The 25,665-nt window shown below is 36.7% G+C and overlaps 1 protein-coding gene across 2 annotated transcripts; it reads left to right on the forward strand.

Moving 5' to 3' along the window:
• The first annotated feature begins 536 nt into the window (after nt 1-536).
• Nucleotides 537-25,236, forward strand: C1H6orf118 (chromosome 1 C6orf118 homolog). 2 transcript variants are annotated; one of them, XM_026675208.2, is made up of 10 exons: nt 537-707; nt 5,305-5,990; nt 6,829-6,951; nt 8,072-8,131; nt 10,219-10,343; nt 12,335-12,393; nt 12,563-12,750; nt 17,464-17,517; nt 19,263-19,324; nt 22,835-25,236. In XM_026675208.2, exons 2-10 carry the CDS (start codon nt 5,313-5,315, stop codon nt 22,932-22,934), a joined length of 1,449 nt encoding a protein of 482 aa, XP_026530993.2. In that variant the 5' UTR covers nt 537-707; nt 5,305-5,312; the 3' UTR covers nt 22,935-25,236. The 2 variants fall into 2 exon arrangements, with proteins under 2 accessions (XP_026530993.2, XP_087825060.1); XM_087968934.1 differs by lacking the exons at nt 17,464-17,517; nt 19,263-19,324.
• The last annotated feature ends 429 nt before the right edge of the window (nt 25,237-25,665 follow it).

The raw sequence follows: 25,665 nt of genomic DNA on the forward strand, positions 1-25,665 counted from the left end.
AGTGCAGATTTCCTTAAACTGAGTGCACACTTGTTGGTTGGGTAATTCTGGAAGTTGAAATTACACCCTATACAGCTTGGGAAAGGGTACTAAAATGTGTATACAATATAATTCTCCCCATTTATGATAATATGTGTGAAGTAATTATGTGCTGAGTATGCCTACATAAATTTTATATTTTGCTATATTTTCCTGGGATCAAGTACTGTCATAGGAGAACTCATATTCATCCATTTTTGTCAAAATAAAAAATTGTACTCTGGATCGATAATAGCAACAAGTATTTCTGATGTCTCAGAGATGCTTTTGTTGGTTACTTTTTGCTAACCAAGTGATGTAGTAGATAACTTGGGGGTTTCTACAGCCTTCAATTTTATCGTTGCTTTTTAAACCATTTCTATGGCTGGTTCCTTATGTCATCCATTTTGCCTGATGCACACATCATCACATGTTGAGTGATTTAATTTGTTTCAGTCAAATGATCCGGCAAGAAAATAAGTTTCATTTTCCAAATGCAATGTCTCTGTGAAGAAAAGGTACCATGCAGAAACATGATATTTAGGAAAGCTTTACTTTTTAATCAGATGTCCTGTCCTGTGCTGTTGCTTAACAGCCACAGATCAGAACTTGGAATGTTTGACTGGTTTCCTTGCCTACATACCAAGCTAACAGCAGATATGCCAGAGACTTTATGGAGCTTGTGAAATGTAAGTTGGGGCTCAGTTTAAATGAATCTCAGCATTAATTTATGTAGTTTTTGTAGATTATCTTGAGGGGAGGGAATGGATAATTATTTTTCAGGACCAGTAGGATCAATGCATGAAAGCTGAAGCTACAAAACAGAACTGTGATTTTACTGTTTCCTTGAAACTGAAACTGTTAGCAAGAATATAATTTGTTAATTTGAAGTGAATTGTAATGGATGAAAACCAAATTCATTTTTTTGCTGCATCCATGGAATTTATATAAAGCAGAGGAATTAAATAATATATTCATGTGTTTTCATATTTACCATTTTCTAAATGTTAATAAAGAAATAATTGTTATGAGGGTTGTGTTAAAGCTCTACGGTTCCCGTTCATGATATGGTGGCCCCACCTGTCTTCACATTGCTTTGCTTTGCTTTATTTTTGAGATTTTAATTAGCTGCCTAGAGCAATAATGATTTCTGCTACTTATAATGGCAAAAGCAATAACCCAAACAAAAAATTCCTTGAGACTGTCATAGCAGTACGTATAGTTATACAGTACGTCAAACATGTCCCAACACAGGGATTCAGAAGATAAATTCTGCCTCAGATTGTTCCAAAGCTGTTGTTTCAGCTTGCTCATTTGGAGGTGAGGTAAATGCTTACAAAGTATTTAATGTTTTCAAAGCAGACATAATATTTATAATTGCTGATGCTGTTCTGTCTCTAACTGCTTGCATTAATAGAAACTGGAGCAAGGTTTCCTAGATTCTGGAAATGACTCTTTTAAATCATACTGTTTTATTGTGTCAAATCTTGATGAGGCATGTAATTTATTTTTAACCTTTTTCTGCACACTCATACAAAGTGACCCTCACCTCTCAATACTGTAAATTGTCATTTAGTTGTTGAACGTTGATTATATTCTCTCTCTCTCTCTCTCTCTTCTTTCCACACACACACACACACACACACATACTTTTTATGAAGTGACATGCCTAGAAGCATTGCAGAAACTGTTGACAAGTTGATTGAAATAGAACTAGGAACCCTATAGCATTCCACATAACCCTTGCATCCAAATCCCATCAGCTTCAACCAGCGTGGTCAATAGTCAAGGATGATGGGAGATAATTTGAATATGACATAAATATTAAAACCAGCAGGGACATTTTCAGATGGCTGCTGCTTGTCAAAGTGTCTGGATGTTTCAAATCTTAGCTGACCTCCTCATTCAGTGAAGTCAATTCTGCTTTACAACCTACAGGCTGACTTAGCAGCAACTAAAGAATTCTGGTTACTCCCAAGTGAGTGTTTTTAAATTTGGTTGCCTAGAGAACTGCAGCAAGCAAAATAGTAGAGTCTTAGAAGGACTTACCATAAAACTATATGATCTGTGATTTCAGAATCACATGCATTACCTACTCCAAAGTCTTGAGTATGAATCCCAGAGAGCCTTCAGAAATTGCTGTGAACAGTAATTTAATTTGACAGAACAGAAAAGTAAAGTACAGAATAATCAGATTATCATATTAACTGAACTCAAATTAATTTAAATCCTGATCTTGTTCACTTTTGGAATATAGGTGGTATATGGCACTCAGAAGTCCACATCAACATTTACATCAAAAAAAGCATTTCTGGTGGTTCATTTAGTTACTTATTATCAAGAAAGTGATATAAATGCTTATGACTATACACCACCTATCCCTGCAGATTTAAGCAAAGTCTATAGGCAAGTCTCTGCACAATAATTTTTTCTTAATTTCCAGATATGTTTGTAGATGATAAAGGGACTTGAAGTTCTGACCACAGGTTTCAAAGGCGCTCTTGTGCTTATTCTTCAAAATTACTCAAAAATTCTATTATCCCAGGAAATCTTGAAGAGTCTCTGTTTGGGAAAAAAAACAAAAAACCTTATACTCTCGAAAGTCTGATGGCATATTCATCTAGGACAGGGCTGTCAAACTCAAGGCCCGTGGGCTGGATCCAACCTGCGGGGTGCTTAGATCTGGCCTGTTGGGCTGCGCTGGAAACAATGAAGGAAACAGCTCCGTTTTTGCTGGCAGAGTGTTACAGGAGGCCATCGCAGCCAAAAACAGAGCTCGGGACCCCGTTTTTACTGGCAGAGTGCCCTGGCCAGCACAGGTGTCTGACACAAGTGATGTCGAGCTGGCCATGCCCACCCTGGCCCCCTGAGGTTAAACACAACCCTGATGCAGTCCTCAATTAAATCAAGCTTGACACCCCTGATCTAGGATTTCAAAATTGAAGATATGTAGAGATGCAAGTTCAGAGAATTCCAAGAACCCAACAATGATAAACTTTATTTCGGAAAATAAGTGATAGGAAAGGCTGAGTTACTTAAGTCTATTTACAGCTAAGATCTGAAAGGTCTTTTTTGGATCATGGAGGACCTAACTGTACAAATCAAAGTCAGAAGAGAAGAGGTGCTAAACTGAGTAGGAAGGAATGTATTCATTCTGAAAGTATTAGTCAAATCATCATGTTTAATGAAGATATAGAACATGCATTTTCTAACTTGCTGAGGGCCTGTATATGGCATGGCTAGGGGCTCTCCCATACATTTCAAGGAAAGACTGTATTATCTTTTGCAAAATGAGAATATAATTATAATTAATTAAAATAGCTTACAGAAGGCTTGTGCAATAGAATAGTGGTGTTGGTAGTAACAGTGGGTTGTTAGTTTTGAAAAATTAAATTCATGTTATTTTTTTGTAAGAAGGGAGCTTAAAATGCCTGCCATGAAAGGAGAATGTTTTCTAAGGACATAATTATATCTCCTCAAATGGACATTTGAATCCATATATAATTTTATCATTATTTATTATTTGTAAAAGTTAATGGCCAACGATCTTACCACAGGATAACTCTAAATTGATTTTCAACTACACTTGATTCTTTATCACTACATAATGTGGTATTCCTACCAGTCTATTGATACTACTATTCTTCTTAAGATGAAGAATTTTTATCCCCTATTTTGCCTCCAAGAGTTGTCCTCTCAAATTCAGTGGTAAAAATATTTGTTTTTCAAATGCACAGTGTTTAAAAATGTTTGAAACCTTGAGGACAGCTCTTCAAGAAGTCAGTGTAGCTCTGTCCTTGAAGTGAAATAACTTTTTATCTTTCTACATGACTGTATGATGGCAGGACAAGAAAACTAAGACTTGTGAAATCACACATGCCCAGTGAGAGTATGGGAAAATGGGATGAGAGAGTGGGGTGGGGGGAGATATTTTGGGATGGATCTACACACCTTTTTAGAAGAATCCCCAGTACAAATAAACTTTCAATGGAAATTACCCATCCCAATTAAAAAGGTTCTGAAAAGTTCAGCTACATACCCTCTGATGAAATCTCTTTGTCACTTTGATCCCTCCCACCAAACTCTGAAGCCTTAAAATTGTTTCCTTTCTCTGCCCCGAGGGGTGCAAAATGAAAATAAAATATTATGCTTCCTAACAGCTGCATTTCTTTTGTATCAAACTATTATGGAGATAAAGAATGTGATTATCAGTTGTTGAGAACTCCTTCACATTTATAGCCCTTTTAATAGACTAGGAAGAGACTAGTTAACCTATGTTAATAATCAGTGGTGACTTTTCTCACTCTGCTATTGCAGAATATAGTAAATAGATAGAAAAGATAGTATAGTAAATTGAACATTATAGTAGTTTAATACTTTATTTTATTTTATCCAAAGCTCCTCTCCAAGAAAAATTAGTTGTAAAAATTGCAGGTTAAATTGTTTTAAATTGGCTCAGTAAATCTGATGGATTTACATCCATCTGCTTTTTGTTCTTCAAGTGATCTTTTTGGAGTGAAAAATAATCTTGCTCCATTTTTAAAGATGCATTTGGGAATATAGATCTATACATCCTCTAAAATACCTAGCTCAATAGTTTTGGTTAATGGGGTTGTTGTTTTTTTTGAGTCACTCCTGTTGATTCCTGGTGGCTTTCTGGTCAAGTCCCTACAATTTTCTTGGCAAGATTTCAGAAGTGCCTTTGCTTCTTTTCAAGGACTGAAAGAGAGTGATTGACCCAACTCACCCAACTGATTTCTTATCTAAGGCGGGACTAGAATGCTAAGTGCTTATACAATTCTCCAAATACAATCATCAAACATAGTTACACAAATGGTAACAATGGAAGAAAAATGTGCAACGTTGCTTCAGCCAAAATGTACTGAAAACTGTTGCCAGAGCCTATGCAAGTACATTTTGGCACATATTGTGTGTGTTCATAACATCTGCCTCACTTTTTGCATTTAGCTTTCTCTCCTCCATTGCACTATGATGTAAAATGAATTAGTAAGTTTGACAAAGCCCTCTGTTGGAAATAAAATAAAGCTTGGGAAATAAAAATTATAATTTTGTTGCCAAGGGAAGAATCTATTTATCCCTATGTACAGATTGCCCTACAGAGACAAATAGATAGTTATCCAATAGTTAGCCTTGATAGGTAAAATATATGCATCAAGGTAAAGATTGTGATGCCCATTTCAGTCAAACAGACTAAGTGTAAATGAAAGATGTTGAAATGCATTTTTTCCTTTTGTGGTTGGCTGATTATTTTCTTTGTTTGTACAGAGGCTAACATGGCAGAAAGGAAGCAAAAATACCATCTGTCAGAGCTTTTAGATAATGTGGAAAAGGCTCACAAATCTGAGATTCGGGTCTATGTATCAGGCCACCTAAACCATAATAAGCTCTTCAAGCCCACTAAACCTGCAAAATACAACTATTGGAAGAGTGCCAAAAAAGCCACCTTATTGTCTGCCAAAAAGGATGCCCTTGGAGGATCCCAAGAAATGTTGGAAAAATTTAGCAGCAGCAAAGCAGTTCCTCCAGTGCCCATCCGTGCCAAATCTGCTTCCCCATTGGGTTATCGGTCCCCAGTCCACCTGGCCAGGTTTAGAGCACCAGTAAGCGTGTCACTCAATACTGCTGCTTTCAAACTACAAAAGAAGGAGGCTCCTGAGAAACCTGAAGATGAAACCAGCACATTTCAAAAGCAGCTGATACGAGAAGAGCTGGACATTCCAGAAATGAAATTGTTGAAATTCAGACGACTCAAGAACAGCAGGCTTTGCGTCACAAAGGAGTTTGAAGATGAATACCGGTTCTTACCTTCCTATTTGGCTGGTGTGACTAAAAAGGACCAATATAACAAGTTCATGCAAGTTCAGAAGGAGTACATTGCCAAGCAGGATTTGCTGGAGAATGATTTCATTGGGAGCAAGTCAACAGAGCGCCATGAAAAAAAGTTGGCTCAAGTAAGTCAGTGGGTCCAATATTTGTGCATTGACATGTGAAAAGTCACAGATAAACCACACTTTATGCCAGTGGTTTTATTTCTGTGCTGGGTTCAGTCCAGGTGCATGAACTGTAATTTTCAGCATCAGTAAGTAGTGATGATGGTTCAAAATCATTCTTATTGCCCTTCAGTGTTTTCTTTTAAAGATTTTAGAATTGGACTCAAAGACAAATTACGTCTGTTCAAACATAGATGCAAATTGTTCCTTCTTTGTGTGTATATGTGTATTTAATTACTAAAAATGGATTAAAACAAGCACATATCCCTGCTGGCTTTAAATGATCCTCCCACTCAAATTAAGGAAAGCCCTAATTGCACTTGATGGGTATGTTGCCAGGAGGTTCCAGATCTTAGAAGTCAAACTTGCCTCCCATGTCTACCACATTTTATAATGTGCAGGTAGGCAAAGGGTCTTGCAATCTTCAGGTCTGAGCTTCCTTCCAGGAAGGATAAGAAAAGTTAGAAAGTGACTTCAAATTCAGGTAGAATCCTTCCCAGAAACTTCCTATGGATATATATATATTTCAGTACTATTTGAGGGCAGCACCCAGAAAGTCACTGAGTTTCTAGACCGTGCAGTCAAACAAAACAAAATGCACCACAATCTAAAGGCTGTTCTGAACTGTTGCCAAGGAAACATTGTGGATGTATCTCGGAAAGTATCAGGAATGAAATTCCATCTGAAGAAGAAAATTTATATATATTGGTCATAATAATTTTTTGACTTGGTTCATAGACTGCATGTAGAAATCAAGCCAAAACAATTAAGGTAACCTTGTAAATGGATTGTCTTTCAGGCACTTCGGAATATCTGTGACTGCAGACGTCCACATTTCTACCGATTACAGGCTATTGGTCAAGTGTTTGAAGATATCTGTAATAGTTCCTTGATATTTGGTGACATATTGAAGGAAGTGAAAGTAGGTGTTGTGCCTAGTATTTTAAAATGTCTTAGGTAACTCAGCCAACTTAATATAAAGATTAATAAAAGGTGATGTTCTATAAAACAATATTCTATAAAATTTCTAAAAATATAAAATATAAAATGTTCTATTAAAGGCCTAATTGGTTCTAGTGGTTAAGGTACTGGGTGACAAACCAGGAGATTATGAGTTCTGGTCTTGCCTTAGGTAGCTGAGTAACTCTGGGCCTGTCAATCTTTCTCAGCCCAACTCACCTAATAGAATTGTTGTGGGTAAAAGAGGAGAAGGGGGGAGTATTAGGTAAGTTTGCTGTTTTATTTATACAAATAATAAAGATGGGAGTAAATAGAGATGATAGAGACAGAAATGATAGAGATAGATAGATAAAGATAGGATAGATAGATAGATAGATAGATAGATAGATAGATAGATAGACAGACAGACAGACAGATAGACAGACAGACAGATAGATAGATAGGAGGAAAGTCCTGCAATGTCAGGAGTGAAATTAGATGCTCTTCAATGTGAAGAAAAGAAGGAGAAAGAAGAAAGTTATCATAGATTCTTGACATGTTTAGAGTCTGATTTGTAGCTTGGAATGATAGAAGAGGTGTGAATGTATGTATTTCCACCATAGATCTTTTGAAATACTGTTGGAATGTAATTTGATCATATAGATTTTGGCATGTTATTGCAGGAACCCGTGTCTAAACAGTTGTGATTTTCCCCCTTAAATTTCCATACTGAAATAGTATCATAATTTCAGCAGTTTCTGACAAACTATTTTGCTTGATAATACACAAATTACCACAAAAACGAAGCAGAAATCCTGTAAATACTTAAAGGAGTTACATACTGTACATACAGTACTGTACAGTGGTTACCTCTGAAAACATGCATAAAGTTTCTATCAATTAATTTATCATCAGTTAATTTAAAGGCAGAAATGTACAATATTTAATGTACGATATTTAAGTAATTCAGTGGGCAAATTTATTTTAGAATGGTGATAGTTTAATCACAGTTTGATTCCAGGGTGTCTTGCACTAAACTTGGATTTTGTTTACCTGTCTGGCAAACTCTTTTTGATTTGTCTTTTTTTGGCTATTTTCTACAGAATGAATATGAACTCTACATGGTGATCCTGTTGGATTCTTTGCCTGCAATGCAATACGGAGTAATGCTATTTTTTATGTAAATTTATGCCTACTGCAGGAACTCTTGTTGTAAAAGGATTACTTTTTATGGTTTTGTGGCAGTATGTAATGGATGACTTATTGCAGTGATGGCGAATCTTTTTGTTGTGGTGTGCCGAAAGCGTGTGCTTGCTGGCACCCACAATGCAACCCTGCCCCCCTGTGCATGCATGCACCCCACCCCACTGCCCCCTTACCTGCACTGCACATGTATGTGCCTCCCAGCTGATTTTTGGCCCATTTGAGGCCTTTTCGGCCTCCCAGAGGGTTGAGCCTGCAGCCTTTAGAGGTTGAAAACCGGGCCTGTTTCATCACTTCCGGTTTTGTCAGAAGGCCCATTTTTCAGCCTCCCAGAGACTGCAGAGGCTTCCCTTGAGCCTCTGGGAGGCCAAAAAAGGCCCTAAAGGGACCGGAAATCAGCTGGGAGGCGTGCGCATACGTAATGCAGGTAAGTTTGGCTGGGGCTTGCATGCCCACACAAATGGCTCTGTGTGCCACCTGTGCACGCGTGCCATAGGTTCACCATCACGGACTTATTGTCACAAATCATGTTCTAGATGTCCCTGGTTTTAGAGACCATATCACTCAAGCATTTCTCATTTTATTTTCATCTTTGATCTGGGATTTCTTTCTATGTCTAATAGATTCTGTTTATTCGTACGTTTGCCTTTCAGTGTCCAGCTGAAGAAGCTGAACAGTTTGCACACATTTAGACTATCATTAGTGAGGGAATCAATTTTGTTGGAGCTGCTCTCTTTAGAGGGACACTTTCATGCAAATTCAACAGGCTAATTGTTGGACTTTTTCCTTGAAATTTACTAAGTGGAGAAAACATTCTTCCTCACTGCTTAAAGAACAGTCCTCTCGTCTGCTTCATCTTTCAGTTTAGTTTATATCTTGCTCTGTTGTATTTCAAGATGTTCTGCATTTGTAACTAGTCTTGAAAAATGTGCAGCAGCCTTTTCTTTCTCTCTCTCTCTCTCTCTCTCTTTCTCTCTCACTCTCCATACATGCATACAGGCACAGCACAGCTAATGTATTTGTCTCCATAAATAATAACAGGTATTAGACTATCTTTCTTCCAGGCTCTTGTACACCTTCTACACTTTCTGTTAAGAAAACCCCTCTCAATGCTTCGTGCCATGACTATGTATGTGAGAGTTTCCATATAAGGGGAAAATGCTCCTTCATTCATTCAGGCTTGATAGTCCTTTCACAGCATTGCAGACATTACACTTTTCAATGGTGCTCATTCATTTCATAGTGAACTATAGTGAAGGACCAGGGGAGACTTGATAGCAGTCTTCCAATATTTGAGGGGCTGCCACAGAGAGGAAGGGGTCAATCTACTTTCTAAAGTGCCTGTAGGCCGGACAAGAAATAAAGGATGGAAACTGAACAAGGAGACATTTAACCTGGAAATAAGGATAAACTTTCTGACAGTGAGAACAATCAGAAGTTGTGGGAGTGCCATCACTTGAGACCTTCAAGAAGAGATTGGACTGCCATTTGTCAGCAATGTTATAGGGTCTCCTGGTTGGACTAGATGACCTATAAGGTCCCTTCCAACTCTGATTATCTGTTATCTGTTATATTAAACACTCAAATTATGTACAACAAATGAGAACTTATTCTATCTGTGTGAAAATATAATGTAAACAATATTATTGTTTTCCATGACAAATGATCAAAAAAATTGTTATGTTTTTACATGATAGCTTTATATAAGCATTGTGCCATTTACATTCTTCCATCAAAATGAAAAGAAAGTTGTACTATGGTGTTGGGGAAGTAGTAATCAAGATGTCCTTGAGTAGCAAATCCCAAGATTCTTTCATTGACTTTACAGACAAAAAGTAAGGACTGGCCATCAGCATTATCTATAGTGTTGATCTATGGATTCTCCAGTTTGGTTGTAAACTAAATCTTAATTCTTGGTAGGAAAGATGTAAGATGTCCAATTAAGAAAAATGCATAAGTTGGCTTTGCTACAAGTATTAGCTTTCTTTATTATTTAAATGTTTCATTTGCTTTATTTCTTGGGGTGTGTGTGTGTGTAACAAAATAGACCTTGCAAGAGCAAGTCAAAGGCATGAAGAAAAGAATGGTGATGACTCATGAAGTAGAAGAGAGCAGACAGACAATACAGGACCTTGTGCAGAAAAGCAAACTGGCTTTAGCAAGAAATGAAGAGTGAGTTGTGTAAATGTATAACATTTATATTGGGAAAATGAGCAGCCAGAATTTTGAAATGGATTTTTCAAAATGGATCCTTCTAAAGATCTTCACATAATGCACAGTATTATTTTTACAGCCAAGAAAATATGCCTAATTTGTTGTTCAGAGTGATTTGTTATAAGTTACTCACTTATAACAATCTTTTTAGAAATCAATACATTTTATCGCTTTCCAGCTATGAATTGCACGGGACACTTTTCCTTCTTAAGCTGTATCCAATTCAGTGGGATTTAAATAGCCTGTGAGCAGATTACAGTAGGAGCCCTGTGTATAGTAGGAGCCCTGGTGGCATAGTGGTTAGAATGCAATATTGCAAGCTAACTCTGCCACAGCCTGAAGTTCAATCCTAACTCAAATCCTTCCAAGAGCAATAGGATGAGGTTGGTAAAATGAGGGCCCAGATGATTGGGAGCAATATGTTGACATTGTAAACCATTCAGAGAGTGCTGAAAAGCATTATGGAATGGTACATATACATTGATAAAAAAAATGAATACAAACTAAAAATAACACAAAAAGAAAAATAGAATATGTAGAAAGAAAGGAGAAAAAAGAGAAGACACATAAGAATATAATAAAGAAAAAGAAATGAAGTCATTAAAGAAGTAACTTCCCACTTTCTTACAATGTAAAAACAATTATTAGCAACTTATCATATTTTCTTAAAATACTACAAATGGTCTCTTCTTCCCATATCCTATCTCTTACCTAAACAAATCCTTAAAGCTTAATTGTTCAGCCTTGGTCAGCAAAAGTTCATTAAGAGTTACAAGAGATAACAATATATTTATTTATTTTAATATTTATTTTACCCTTGATCAAATAAACCAATTTTATATTCCTTCCTTTTATTTTACCAACCTTGATCTTTAGGTCCCTTCAAAGAATGCCCTAGAACTTGACTCTCCCCACATTGTCCTTTTTACAAAATTAATCAGAGCTTTAACAAGCTTCATTTGTAAACTTAATATAAGAAAATTATCCAGGCCACCCTCTTGGTTTGTTATTTGTATATCTCTTTTAATTATCGAGATGTCAACTGGTCTCTATTTTTAATGTCCAGTGCAGCATCTTTTCCCATATCATTCATTTCCCAAGATGCACATTTAATTCTATATATAAAAAAACAACCTCACATCAAAAAGGTATGCCCTTCATTCAGAACTTCTCATCACCTCATTCATTCTTTCATATTAAGCAATTAAGTCATGTGTTTAGATTTATGTTCATTCCTTTGCCATATGTATATTTGGACCAACTTATGCTCAAAGTGCATACTTTAAACAGACCTTTTTCTAAGCAGATAATGACAGTTTGCCATTGTCATTTGTATTTGGGTTTTTGAAGATATGGACTGTATACCCTTCCTTCCTTCCTTCCTTCCTTCCTTCCTTCCTTCCTTCCTTCCTTCCTTCCTTCCTTCCTTCCTTCCTTCCTTCCTTCCTTCCTTCCTTCCTTCCTTCCTTCCTTCCCTTCCAAGTTCAAATTATATCTTACACACAGCATTTGCCAGGCAGCCAAGGGCATCATGACATAAACGTATGCTTCTCAGCATGGTGTCATGGATGCCAATCTATCCATGCGCCCATCCTTTATTGTCTATCATACTCTATATTATCTTAATTCTTTTAAAGTTCAATGTGTGGCTGCTATATTTGAACATATTTATTTTCTAACAATGCCTCTGGACCCAGTCTATGGATTGAGGACATATTACAGGGACAAGTACTTCAAGCCTACTTTTTATGTTTGGAAGACACCTTTCTGCCCAGAAAAAAAAGGGGGAGAGTAATTGCATGCAAATCAGAGCCAATTCTTGCATTGTTAGCAGACTTAGTAATGGTATTTCCTAAAGTCAGCGCTTTCCCTTCTTCACTGGGTGGAAAAATCATGCAACTTACTTGGGTTTAATAAGGGGTTTCTCTCTCCCTTTTTTTCTATTTTAGACTTAGAAATAAATTGGAAATTGAACTTTGGATGAGCCAGACCAACAAAAGAGCAGCAGGTAAGGAATAAGACTGCATGGAATGAGGATCTGATGACACACACACACACATCTTGTCCTCCCCCCAACATGCATCACACTGACTGCCCTTGTCAGCAGGTCATATAATGTCTCCAGACAAACCCTTCAGTCAAAGTTCTTATCCTCTCGTTCTTGTCTGCACCTGCAGAAAAGGAAGAAGATGATAAAGTACAGGTAGAAGCAACTTCTATGGCCCAGGCTGAGCTGCTGACATCTCTGAGGTGCCAAATCATTATGAAATGGGAGGAAATTCAAGCAATTGAGAAAGAAATTAAAAACACAATGACTTTCAGTGGCATTATAAATATTAAACAAAAGACTGTGAAAGAATTAGAGGTAAGGCATGAAGTTTTTTTTTAATTTATTGGTTTTTAAGACAAACATAGACAAACAAAACATAAAAACATCAAGCCATCATCCTTATATATACATACAGTGTGTCGGTTGGTTTACAAATTGTTTTGTGCTTCCATTTCGTAGTCTTAAATTACAATTACATTGTATATATTCTCATATTTTCAATCAAATATTAAATACATTAATATCATTGTTAATCAATCATTTGACTATACTTTTATTCATTCATGTTTTACGAAATAATCCATATTTTACTTAATTAGTTTTATGACAGTTCATATTATCATCTCAAATCTATCCTACAATCATTTTGTAGATATAATAAGAAAAGAATACATCTTTATATATTTATTATATTCTAAGAATCTACATATTTCATTACCATGTTTTATTGTCTAACCATTGATAGAATAGATCCCAAATTTTATAAAATTGTTTATCATCTTGTTCTCTGATTTCAAATGTCAATCTACTCATTTCAGCACATTCCAATATTTTCTTAATGATTTCCTCCTGTAATGGTATTTTTTCATTTTTCCAGTTTTTAGCAAATACAATCCTAGCCACTGTTAATACATTTACAATCAGGTATTTCAATTCTTTACTATATATTTCAGGTAAAATTCCCAATAAAAATATCTCTGGTTTCAAGTCTATATGCTTTTTTGTCATTTTTTCCAACCACGTGTGGATTTTAGTCCAATATTTTTTGGCATCCGCACAAGTCCACCACATATGGTAATATGAGCCAGGTATCTGATGACATTTCCAACATTTTTCAGATTTATTCTTGAACATTCTTGCTATTCTTGTTGGGGGAAAATGCCACCTGTAAAACATCTTATACAAATTTTCTTTATATGCTGTTGACATTGTCATTTTATAATTTTGAGACCACAGTTTTTGCCATTTCTCTAGATCAATCCCATATCCAAAATTCTTCCCCGAAGCAATCATAGTTTCTTTAACTTGTTCTTCTCCTAGTTTAATTTCTAATAAATATCCAAACAATTTTTAATCACCTTTTAATCAGTACCTGTCAAAATCTTATCTAAGTCAGTCAGTTTATCATAGAAACCTTCTGTTTTAGAATCTTTGTCATACCTTGAATGTATTTGCGCATATGAAAACCAATTCATCTTTATACCTTGTTCCTCTAATTTTTGCATAGATTTAAGTTCACCCTTTTCATTCAATATTTCACCATATCTAACTGTTTGTTCCTTTTTATATATTATAGGATAAGAAAATGCTTCAATAGTCAATAGCCAGACTCGAATTTTCAAATAACATTGCCTTTTAGTCTTCTCCCAGTTTAACCACAGAGACTCCCGTATATAATGTCTTCTAAAATACCCCTGTGTTTTAGTTCCTTTATACCATAAAAAAGCCTGCCACCCCAACAACAGATCATGTCCTTCTAATGTCAACAATCTAGTATTTCTTAATGTTATCCATTCCTTAACTCACATCAAATTTGTAGCTTGGTAATACAACTCTCAATTAGGCAAACCAAATCCTCCTCTTATTTTGGCATCTTGCAAAAGTTTTAACTTTACTCTCGTTTTCTTACCTTGCCATATATATTTCAACACAATTTTATTTAAATCTTCAAAATAATCTTTTCCAAGCCTAACTGGAATTGTTTGGAACAAATATAAAATTCTGGGTAGTATATTCATCTTAATTGTTGATATTCTCCCTATTAATGACAGTTGTAAACTTTCCCATTTCACCAAATCTAGCGCTATCTGCTGCTTAAGTTTGATATAATTATTCTCTTTTAGTGTACTACATCTTGCTGTCAAATGTATCCCCAAGTACTTGATCTTATTCGTGACCTGAATTTTCAATACATCCGCCAGTTCTTCCTTTTGTCTTGATAGCATATTCTTTGTCAAGATATTTGTTTTATTTTCAAACCAGCCATTTTTCCATATACCTCTATCTTTTCTATCAATTTTGATGCTGTTTCTAATGGGTCTTCTAAAATGAAAACCAGATCATCTGTGAATGCTTGCAACTTAAATTCTTCCTTTTTAATTTTCATCCCTTTTATATCCTTTTCTTCTCTAATATTTCTGTTAAGCACTTCCAAGGTTAACACAAACAACAAAGGTGATAGCGGGCACCCTTGTCTTGTTCCTTTTCTTATATCAATAGAGTCTGTCAGTTCTCCCTCCATCATTACCTTTGCCATTTGGTTATGATATATAGCTTCTTTTCTAAAAAAAATTTTTATTAACTTTCAATAAACAAACATACACAAACAAAACACAAAACATGAAAACATAAAACTTCTTTTTGGAAAGCGGCTTAATCCCGGGTTACATCTTTTTGTACATTCATAAATTCGAATTTGTGCTCACTTTATATACCATTTCATATCTTATTTACCAGTCTACATTTTTCTATATAGCTTCTCCCCTCTTTTCACTCTCTTAATTCTGCTTTATTTATTTCATCTCAATGTAGATCATTATGCTTATATCTTTTGTCTGTTCTGTTTCAATTATTATCTTTTCTCATTAATACAAAATTTCTCCTGTACTCACTGATTGAAGTATGACGCCTTTATATCTTTCCCCTAAATTTAACACTTAAAATAATATATAATTTTCATTTGGATTCTGCTTAGTACATTCTAAAGCTACATACTATATTTTAAAATAAGAAAAAATAATAAGTTTATAATATAATTAAAACAATAATCCATAACAAATTAAACTCTATCGTTAAATCTTAAACATTTTACACATTCCTTTTAATATTTTATCCCATTTTATAATCATATAATGTTCCAGTTTTCTAACATTATTTCAAATACAAATACAACAATACAATCTTATGTACTTTTGCAGAATCTCTTTTTTAATTATATTTTTACCCATTATCTCTGAAAAAATCCTGTTTCTTTACATCTTGTTTCAAACCTTTGTAACCTCTCTCCCTTTTCCCTTCCTTTCTTCTCCAATCTAGCCTTTTTACCCCCTTGTCTCTTGATCTCCACCCTCTTCTGTGTTCCTCTTTTCTGTTGCTTTCTAACATTGTATTGATTTTTCACCTTATTTTTCTCTTTTTTGGTTGTTTTTTTAGGTCTTAAATTCTCCATTCCCTTTCCCCTCTTTCCCTTTTCTTCCCCAGCTAGAGTTGCTTGTTCGTTAAAGATGGCTTCTTCTTCATCCCAATCTTCTTGTTGTTCTTGTAGTTTCTGATAGGTAGAAATCGCCATTTCTAAGAAATGGAAAACAGAGCCAGAAGAGCCCTTCCCTTCTTGTTCCTCTTCTTTTAACTTTTTGAATTCCATTTTCAGTTCATCAACAAGTAATGCCATTGTGGAAAGAAAAAAATTTTTTTTAAACAACCCAAATGTTTTTAGTCTTTCAAATAATAATTTCCAAAAGTCCCAAAGTCACCAAGCAATCCAAATACACACAGACTGTTTCATTTAGCACTTTCTTCTTTTTACACTTTCTCTTCCTGGGGTTACAGTTCAGTTGCAAAGTTCCAATTTAAAATGTATCTTTTAGAAGTCTTATTACAATTTAGCTCTAATCTTATAAATTCCAAGCAGCCTCCTCCATCAAAATCTTAATATTAATTCTTTTCCTCTCCCTTCCCACTTATAACGAAGAAAGTTCCCCCCCCCAATGTTCAGAAATCTTTATTGTCCCCTTGGCTTTACTTTTCAGTTTAATTACCTGCTGATGCCAAAGCGGGTTTTTCCGATTTCTCATTCAACAGCTGTCACCGTAAGGAAGGAGAGTGAGAAAAAACAAACTTTCCCTTTTAACTTTCATTCGCCACTTTTTCCAATCTTCTTTGGGAGCCATGTAACTTTAATGAAATTCAAATTCCAGGGTATTTAAATGCTACTTGTTATCCCGGTCAGCCAGAACTTTCACTTTCTCAGCTTCCTCCTGCACATTCTTATCCAGATGAAAGCTTCTTTGTGGCGGCCATTGCTGACCGCCGCTCCACCGCTTTCAGAAAAGGGAGTTAAGCCAGCTGAGGAGGGGGGTTGCGATTCCCCCGGACCCCTGCCGGATCTCCCCTATCTTCAGTTACCTCTACGGGGTAACTATTAGCCCCCAAATCCAGCTGGATCAGGGGCACTCCAGCGGCGAGCGCAGCAGAAACCGCGCACGATCGCGGATTCCTGCCGCTGCCAAAGCCTTGCAAACCGGAAGCGATATATAGCTTCTATTGCTTGAATAAATTTTTACCAAAGCCCATCTGTTCCAGCTGTAATAACATGAATCGCCAATTCACATTATCAAATGCCTTCTGCGCATCTAAAAATATCAAAGCCATTTGTTTTTCAGGGTATGCCTTGTAGTATTCCAAAGTGTCCAAGATTACTCTCATATTGTTGTAAACAAGCATCTAAACTAGGGAATTGTGGGTAACTTCACAAAATCTCTGACTTCTTAGGAAAAGGCTCAGATAATTATTTTTTAAAGCACAAGCTATGGTGAGCCTAAGGTGGAACTAGATACCACATCATCCAATTTCTGCTGCCTTAAACGCACTCTACCAAAGTGCTCCCTTATTGAAGAGAATAGCACTGTTATTTTTATTCTTAGACTCTAATATAATATTAAACTATATTTGATAAAAGATTGATAATTATTTACTGACGAAAATATATAGTGAGATAATTCAGAAATCCTGTGTTCATGGCTTTTGCAGGCAGAAGCAAGCAAACTCGAGGCCTCAAACAAGTTTCTAAAACTACAAATAAGGGTAAGTTTACAGAGTGGTACTTCAGAGGTCTTGACCTTGCAAAAATAGATACGACCTATTTGGGGCCTGATTTATAGGTGAAGTTGAGAAGATCTTTCCAGAAAGTAACAACAGAATCTGCTCTGATTGAAAAGAAACAGTATGCAAAGATGATGGCATCACAGTAATGGAATAGTGGAAGTATAATATGAAGCTGCCCCTCTGAATTGGTCATTCTTATAGATTGCCCTAAGGTCATTTGGAGCTACTGTTGGCAATTTTAGACCATGATGCACTTTGGGGATTGTTAGGTTCCAGCTTTAGGTTACAGGAATTCACTGGTGAAAGCAACTATGTTTGGAAGAGTTTGCTGTAAAAGGAAAGCAGTCTGTGGCTGGACATCATCACTTCTGACTCCAGCCAGAGCACAGAAAAACTTCAAGAAGGAGTACAAGATTGGAAGATATGGAGAGACACCCATTTGTCCTCCTTTCCAATTGTCCATGTCCTTCTTTGCTTGTTTAAATATCTGGTAACCCTGTTCATGGATAATATCAGTCTTTGATATTGATAACAATATCAGTCTTTGATAACAGTCTTTGATATTGATAACAATATCAGTCTTTGAATCCTGAAGACTGTGGTTGTCATTGCTGCTCATGTCTTTTAGGAAATATATGTCGTCTTTGTTGCTCATGTCTTTTAGGAAATGTGGAGTCCACTTTGAACATGCCTAGATTCCAGATGAGTGTGAAACAGGATCAAAACTGGCTTGATTTATTTATTTAGTGTATGGTGCATGTTTACCCAGGATCACTGAGGTGGCTGCCTGCCTCTGTGAAAGGAATTTTTTGGTGCAGTGTTATCTTTACCTGTAAGATGCCTGAATGCTGGTAGACATTCGTGGGAGGCTCCTTTCCTCTCCTTGCATGGTTTATTCGCTCACGGGAATCGAACCGCTGAGCTGCTGACCTCAGTAGTGTGCAAGCCCAGTGTCTTATCACTGAGTCACCGCAGCCCCCCCCCCCCACTGGCTTGATGAGATGAGAGGGAAGGGAGGGGAAAAAATTAGAGTTGAAGACAAGTCCTCGGAAACAAATTGTTCCCAAACTTCCTTTTTGCACATTACTAAATTTGCTTTGACGTGATGGAAATAAACTGGTATGCAGTGAAGGAAAAAGAGTAGTTCAGTTTTTTTATTTCTATCTGAGAGGGATTGGATTGAGAAGGAGTGGCCCAAAGTCACCTAGCTGTTTCATGGCTAAGGCAGGACTAGAACTCACAATCTGCCACTTTCTAGCCTGGTGCCTTAACCACAAAACCAACAGACTTTCTCTTTTTTAATAGTCTGAGAATAAATATGGCCTGTCACCAACATTTATTTACTTTTCACATTTCTAAACCACCCATCTCCCTCAAAGAGGGACTCAATAAAACATCAAAAATATAAAAACAGTATATTAAACATTAAAATGCTAGAATTAAAATTCAAGAATACGTTTATTTTGTCCTGCAGGTTATTATGGGCATCCTAGATATAAGATCTGGGGATAAACAGGTCTGCTTTCTGCTGCCTGCCTGCTCTTCACTAACACTGCATATTTTTTTTACTGTATTTCCAATGGTGGTTGCAAGGAGTCTGAAGGGTACTAAGAATGGCACCTGTTAGGCATGACTAAAGATGCCTGAGATAATAAATATGATGCGTTTTATAGCTTTGTAATGCAAAATGTAATAATCAGATCTTGAACTGTTTTGTGTGACAGGAGGCTGAATATAATATCAGAGCAGCACTAAGAAGGCAGAAGTTTAATAAAACATACCAGGGGTAAGTCTGAAGGTTTTAATGGAAGCCAGATAAGGTTTAAATTGTATTGGAATTTATTGGCCATCCTTGGCATTTACCCCTATTTCCAGAGCTAACAATTGGATCCATGTAATTTGGAACAAACAGTAGAAAACAGTCCTGCATATATCATGATGACATTTTCTTTATCTCTGCTTAAACAAGAGGTTGTGCTCATCGGAAATAGAATGAAGCCTTTTCCATATGAAAATACTGCTTCCAAAACAATATTTATTATTTTTACACCCCCCACGCCCCCATACCACAGGTCCTTTTTCACCATATAATTTAAAAATTAGTACTAATTTACAGAAGTAAGTGCCTTGCTGGCTCTTGGCTACAGGCAAGAAACTAAGGTTATGTAGAATCAAACATTTGGAGGGCACAAGATTGTCTTCCCCTGTTATACACATATAAGTACTCAATGGATTTTTTATTAAGCAGATGTGCCTAGGATGATGGTAGTGGTGTTACTTACATTCTAAATAACCACATTGCTATGTATATACTCAAGGCAGGGCTGTAATGATCTCACCACTTAGTGCTACGAAGACTAAACTTGATTATGAAAAATCATATGAACTAATATGGACTTTTGAAAGTTTTTATATGGTTTAATATCCACGCTTATAAATTGTTCAGCAATAGTTCTATGACAGTTTTTGATAAATGATGTGAAGCTCTGATGATGAGTTGATGATACATCACCAACAGTGCTTTGAACATGAACTAATTCCCATTGGTAATTACTAATTAACACAGGAATAATTATTAATGACAAATTTCCATTAGTAGTTATTATTGCTCAGCCAATGGAAGGATTTTCCAGGGTGAAGAAAAACATATGTTATTGTCCATTGTACCATGGAAAGAGACATACATATAAAAACAAGAGGAAGCCTAAGAGGATAGGGTCAGCTTGCATTCCTGCAAGAAGAATGAAAATAATTACGATGAGAATGCAAAACCAAGCTACTTTATCCATTAAAGATATGCCATGTTAGTTTAAAACTTCAGAACTATTGCTATCCAAAAATTATTAAAAGTTATAATCAAGTCATTTAGTTACAGGTAATTAGTCTTGTAGAGCCTGCTAATAATTACAACTAATTAGCCCTGAGACAATTCAAGAAATGCCCTTATTAAAGGTTTTTTAAAAATGCACTAAACTTCTAAGAGAATGTTCTGGTTTGCTCCCAGTAAAGTACAAATTTGCATTGTTTTAAATAAAATGAAGAGGTGGGAACATTTGCACAAGATAGCTCATACGTGAGAATGCTCTCAAATTTTGTTCTCCTTATATCGTGATGAATGTTTCAGAAGTTTGTGAAGCTTCAGCAGTATTTCTCAGCAACTTTCAGACCTGTGGGCTTCCAACTCCCAGTATCTATTAGCTAGCAGGCTGGCAGAAGAATTCTGGAAGTTGGAGTCCACACATTTTAAAGATATCAAGGTTGAGAAACACTGCTGTACCCCAGGGGTCTCCAACCTTGGCAATGCTGGCTGAGGAATTCTGGAAGTTGAAGTCCACAAGTCTTAAAGTTGCCAAGGTTGGAGACCCCTGCTCCTCACTAACAGATGAGTAACTCTGAAAGCCAGGTAGAAGGGAGACTCCACATCCATCTTGGAAGCAGAACTATGGTTAGTGTCCTGTTGTATGTAGTCAGAATTGCCATGTCAGTTAGCCCTGGTTGTTCTTCAGTGTCTTTGAATGATATTATTGACCAGCAGGAAAGAAATTAACAGTGCATCTATTCTACCCCAAAGCTACAATTTCTTAAGCGCTGTTACAATTTTCACTGACTGGAGCACACAATATAAGGCTCATTCCTTCTGAGTTCTGAAACACTCAACGGTTTTATGGTTTTTCTCCAAGTGTCTTAAATATATTTATTTTTTAATATGGACTATATTGGGATTTTTAAAATTTTACTTTCTGGATCAAACATACAAAACATATGACTAAAATATAGGAAGAACAGTTGCAGGAACTGGGCATGGGTAGTCTAGTGAAGAGAAAGACCAGGGGTGACAGGATAGCAACATTCCAATAATTGAGGGGCTGTGACAGAGAGGAAGGTGTCAAGCTATTTTACAAAGCATCTGAAGGCCAAACAAGGAAATGGATGTAAACTGATCAAGGAGAGGTTCAACCTAGAAATAAGGAGAAATTTTCTGACAGTGAGAACAATCAATCAGTGGAACAGCTTGCCTTCAGAGGTTGTGGGTACTTCATCACTGGAGGCTTTCAAGAAGAGACTGGACTGCCACTTGTCGAAAATGTTATAGGGTCTCCTGCTTGAGTAGGGGTTTGGATTAGATGACCTACAAGGTCCCTTCCAACTCTGTTATTCTGTTATTCAAGATCGTTCCAAATGGTGAATGAAAAATCTGCATAAAAATGAAATACAATCAAATAAAATAATGAAATATTATAACATTGTAAATGGCAAAGTCCACACAGGGAAAAGCAAGTAAAAGAGAGTGAATGTATTCACAATGAAACAAACATTTTTTTTCTATATTTTTCCCATGTGTTGATTCCCCCTACCCAATTTGCTGTCTGTCAAATCCCACTTTTTCCGAACTTCAGACTACCAAACTTAATTTGGATTTAAGAAAAATCAGTGATAGCTAAGGAAAGGGTGAATGCTTGTACAGAATTCACTTACATAGACTATGACTAAAAACCTGTATCTTCCCTTGAACCATTTAGAATAGATTTCACTGCAGGAAGATGTCTACTAAGAAATAAAGGCTTGTCAACAGGAATCTGCAGTAAATAAAAATAATGGCAAACCATCAAACCAAGTATTTTTAATTATTTCTGTAATATGCCATCTTCATTGGAATATCAGTCATGACTTAATTAGTGTTTAATTATTAATCATTTTGAAGAGAAAAGACAGTGGGTGGTATTTTTCAGATAAAGGTAAAGGTTCCCTTCACATATACGTGCTAGTCGTTTTCCGGCTCTAGGGGTGGTGCTCATCTCTGTTACAAAGTCGAAGAGCCAGTGCTGTCCGAAGACGTCTCCGTGGTCATGTGGGTGGCATGACTAAAAGCGAAGGCGCACAGAACGCTGTTACCTTCTCACCAAAGTGGTCCCTATTTTTCTACTTGCATTTTTACATGCTTTCGAACTGCTAGGTTGGCAGAAGCTGGGACAAGTAACGGGAGCTCCACTCCATTATGTGGTGCTAGGGATTCGAACCACCAAACTGCTGACCTTTCTGATCAACAAGCTCAGTATCTTATCCACTGAGCCACCGCGTCCCTTATTTTTCAGATATGTGGATATAAAGAAAGGGGAATAATGGAATCGCTAACTATGCCAGACTGATTCTTTTCTGATGTAGCCATATTGCTTGGATGATAACACCGCTTCCATCAGAAGAGAAACCAATTGGGGAAGATAACTGTCAAATACTTCCAATAATAAGCATTAGTTATAAGTATGCCTTTCCCTTACTGTATTGCTCTTATTTGTAGGCATTTGTGGGAGTTAGTGAAGGACTTCTTGCAACCTCCTGGAGAAGATATTCTGCGAAGCACATTTGGATTATTTTCTCAGACATCCTTACATCTTTGATTTAATTTGTAAGGCACAAATGCTCCTATGGAAAAATGGATGGTGTAAGAACTGCATTAAACCATGCTATTCACATAAAACAAAGAGCAAGTGGGAAGATGGCCAGAAGATAGAAATCTGAGATCTCTACCTATCAAGAGGTCACTAAATGAAGAAAGCTGCCATGGAATTTTTGTTGCATTCTACCCTAGAAATAGAGTGATTGCTAGTAACAGTTCTGACTGCGATTCTACCATCCTATTTGGTTTAATGATTGCTCATGTATGTTCGCCATTGTCATAAATACTTGAAAAGTATAAATATTTCTCTTTAAGAAGTCACATGACTGACAGACCAAAACTATGAACTTTACTGAGACTTTTCAACATTTTTCAATGGAGGCAATAAGAAAGAAAATGCAATAGTCAGTGTTAAGAATTCATCCTCCTCCTTCTTCCGCTGTTCTTAATACTTTTCACCTGTTTGTTGATTGTGTAATTGTCGTTTCATAATGTGGTACATATTCTTGCAGTAGATGTTTCCAATAATTATCTATTCAATTGCATTTGTGTGGGTTAGTGTTTGTTAGATTTATTATGAGCAATCTTGATTTATGGAAATGTATATATAGAATATATAATTGGAGTTAGCATACAATTATACACTATGCACTTAATCTTTCAACAGGTGCAGAGAACCATTGTATTAATAATCCTAGTAGTATTATTGGGAAAAGGGTATTGTCAGAAAAATGAAGTTCTTTAGTTCACTGGTAGGGCCTATAGCCATATATGTTCCATCTTACTTTTGCAATCCTTAGAGGCCCTTCACTTTTCCAGAATGAGCATGGCTAAAACCGTAGTTATTCGAGGAGGTTAAGAGTTTCAGTCTGTTCCCAAAAGAGCCTTCAATTCTATCCCAATCAGCCTGCTTTTTCCACGGAGGAGTAAAAGCCCATTAAATCTACCCAGTCCCCTTCACCAAAAAATGAAAAATTGGGCTTTGCTTATTTCAATTATGTTCTGATAGCACCAGCCATAGAGGCCCTTGAAGGCTACATAATTTCTTCTTTAAAAATTGTCCCTCTTACTAAAGGAAATTCCCCATTGTTGGTTCACTTCAAAAGCAGCTTCTGTCCTTCAGAACCTTTTGCTCCAATTTAATTTGAGTTAATAACTCCAAAGATTGCAGCAGCAATGAGTTATTTGTGTCCACATGTAACCCTAATGAAAAAAACAACAGTATGAAATATGGAGAAAGCAATAACCATTACTAAATTTGATCTCTTGCATTGTTAGTGCTATCATTTGGGGGGGGGGCATTTTTTGGGGGGTTTGTAGGGCTGTCCTTTCAATAAGGTTGAAGTTTTCTCAGTGACAACTCTTTGATATACAGACAATAACAATATAAAGATTAATTTTCTGTGTTACAATCTAGTTGTAGCTCATGGTACTGAATATGCAAATTATAACTCTGATATGCTAAGTTGGCTAAGATTTGAACAGTGCTGATAGATTTTCCATGAATAGTGGGTGGGTGGGGAATTAGTGAGAAGTACTGGAAATGACAGGTCTTCCAAGAAATCATAGAGGAAAAAAGGTATGAGACAAGCAATTTACAGTTTATTTCAGATTAGCTGCTTCCTTAGGAATCAGTTCTTTGTTGGTGATTATTTCCATAGGTTTACTCATGAAACATTTTGATTTCTAGTATCATTACAGTTCTGTTGTTATATAGGCTAAAATGACTTCAATGCAAAAAGCATTTCATATATAAGGAATGTAATTCAGTTTATTGAGGAGGACTGGCTTACTGATTCCTTCTGCAAAACTCCATTTGGCTGCTGTAGGTGAGGATTAATCAGTTAATCAATCAATCACATAATTATTCAGAAAGAAGTAAAACCACGAGGAATTTCTTGATTACTTAGAGGCTCTGATGCAATGATAGCAAAGTAGGTGCCAGTAGGATAAACCTCAGAGATCACAAGGGAGAACTCAGACTGTACTACGACTATCTGAACTCTTCATTTCACAGTTGAAAACACTTTAAAATTAACATTACTCCCCACCAGTGCTCTGGACTAACCAATGTTTATCTGCTCTTATGGGTGCCCTGGCAAGGTGGCATCTTGACGATAAGCAATTCTACTTACCAACATTTCTACTTGCAATTCAATCTGTGGAAGAAGCACACGCACAGCTGACCCTTGTATATCATAGATTCAAACTCTTTGAAGACCAGTGCAAAGCTCAGAAGACTGAAACAATATGTTATTGTGCACTATCTCTCCAACAACCTTAAAAATAGTTGGAATTGTCTCCCAAGGCTGTGGGGGATCCAGGGACAAAGGAGCCGAGGATTTTGTTCCAAGATTCCAACTATCTCCAAGGATCGGCGAGCGATTTTTGTCTCGAAAACATGCCTCCAGGGGTAACACTGCGGGGGGAGGTTTGGAGAGGGCTCGGCTTCCTGTCCCGGGCCGGGAGGCGCCTTCTGCTCCGCCCCCGGTTGGTGTGTTGTGGGGGCGCCCTGGGGGGGGGGGGGGGGGCCCGCCCCCGCGGCCCCCGGGATTTGGAGGGCGTTCGGTGGTGGGGGACGTCGTCTGCTTAGACGTGTTATTTTCTGTTTAGACCTTGCATTAAAGTTTAATTTATTTTGTCTGTCTGTGTTTGTAGCCTTATTGACCCTCATTCTTCCTACGTTCTGTGTAACTTCAAACTGTTTTCCAATTTTTAAATTCTTCATATTA

This window comes from Notechis scutatus, chromosome 1 (assembly GCF_049901735.1).
Source record: "Notechis scutatus isolate UNSWTSFEM ecotype Mainland chromosome 1, rNotScu1.2, whole genome shotgun sequence".
NCBI classification, from domain to species: Eukaryota; Metazoa; Chordata; class Lepidosauria; order Squamata; family Elapidae; genus Notechis; species Notechis scutatus.

Coding starts and splice junctions, on each gene's coding strand:
- C1H6orf118 (XM_026675208.2), top strand. CDS start 5,313: ATGGCAGAAAGGAAGCAAAAATACCATCTGTCAGAGCTTTTAGATAAT. Junction 12,751..17,463: donor AGACTGTGAAAGAATTAGAG/GTAAGGCATGAA, acceptor TGGCTTTTGCAG/GCAGAAGCAAGCAAACTCGA. Junction 17,518..19,262: donor TTCTAAAACTACAAATAAGG/GTAAGTTTACAG, acceptor TTTGTGTGACAG/GAGGCTGAATATAATATCAG.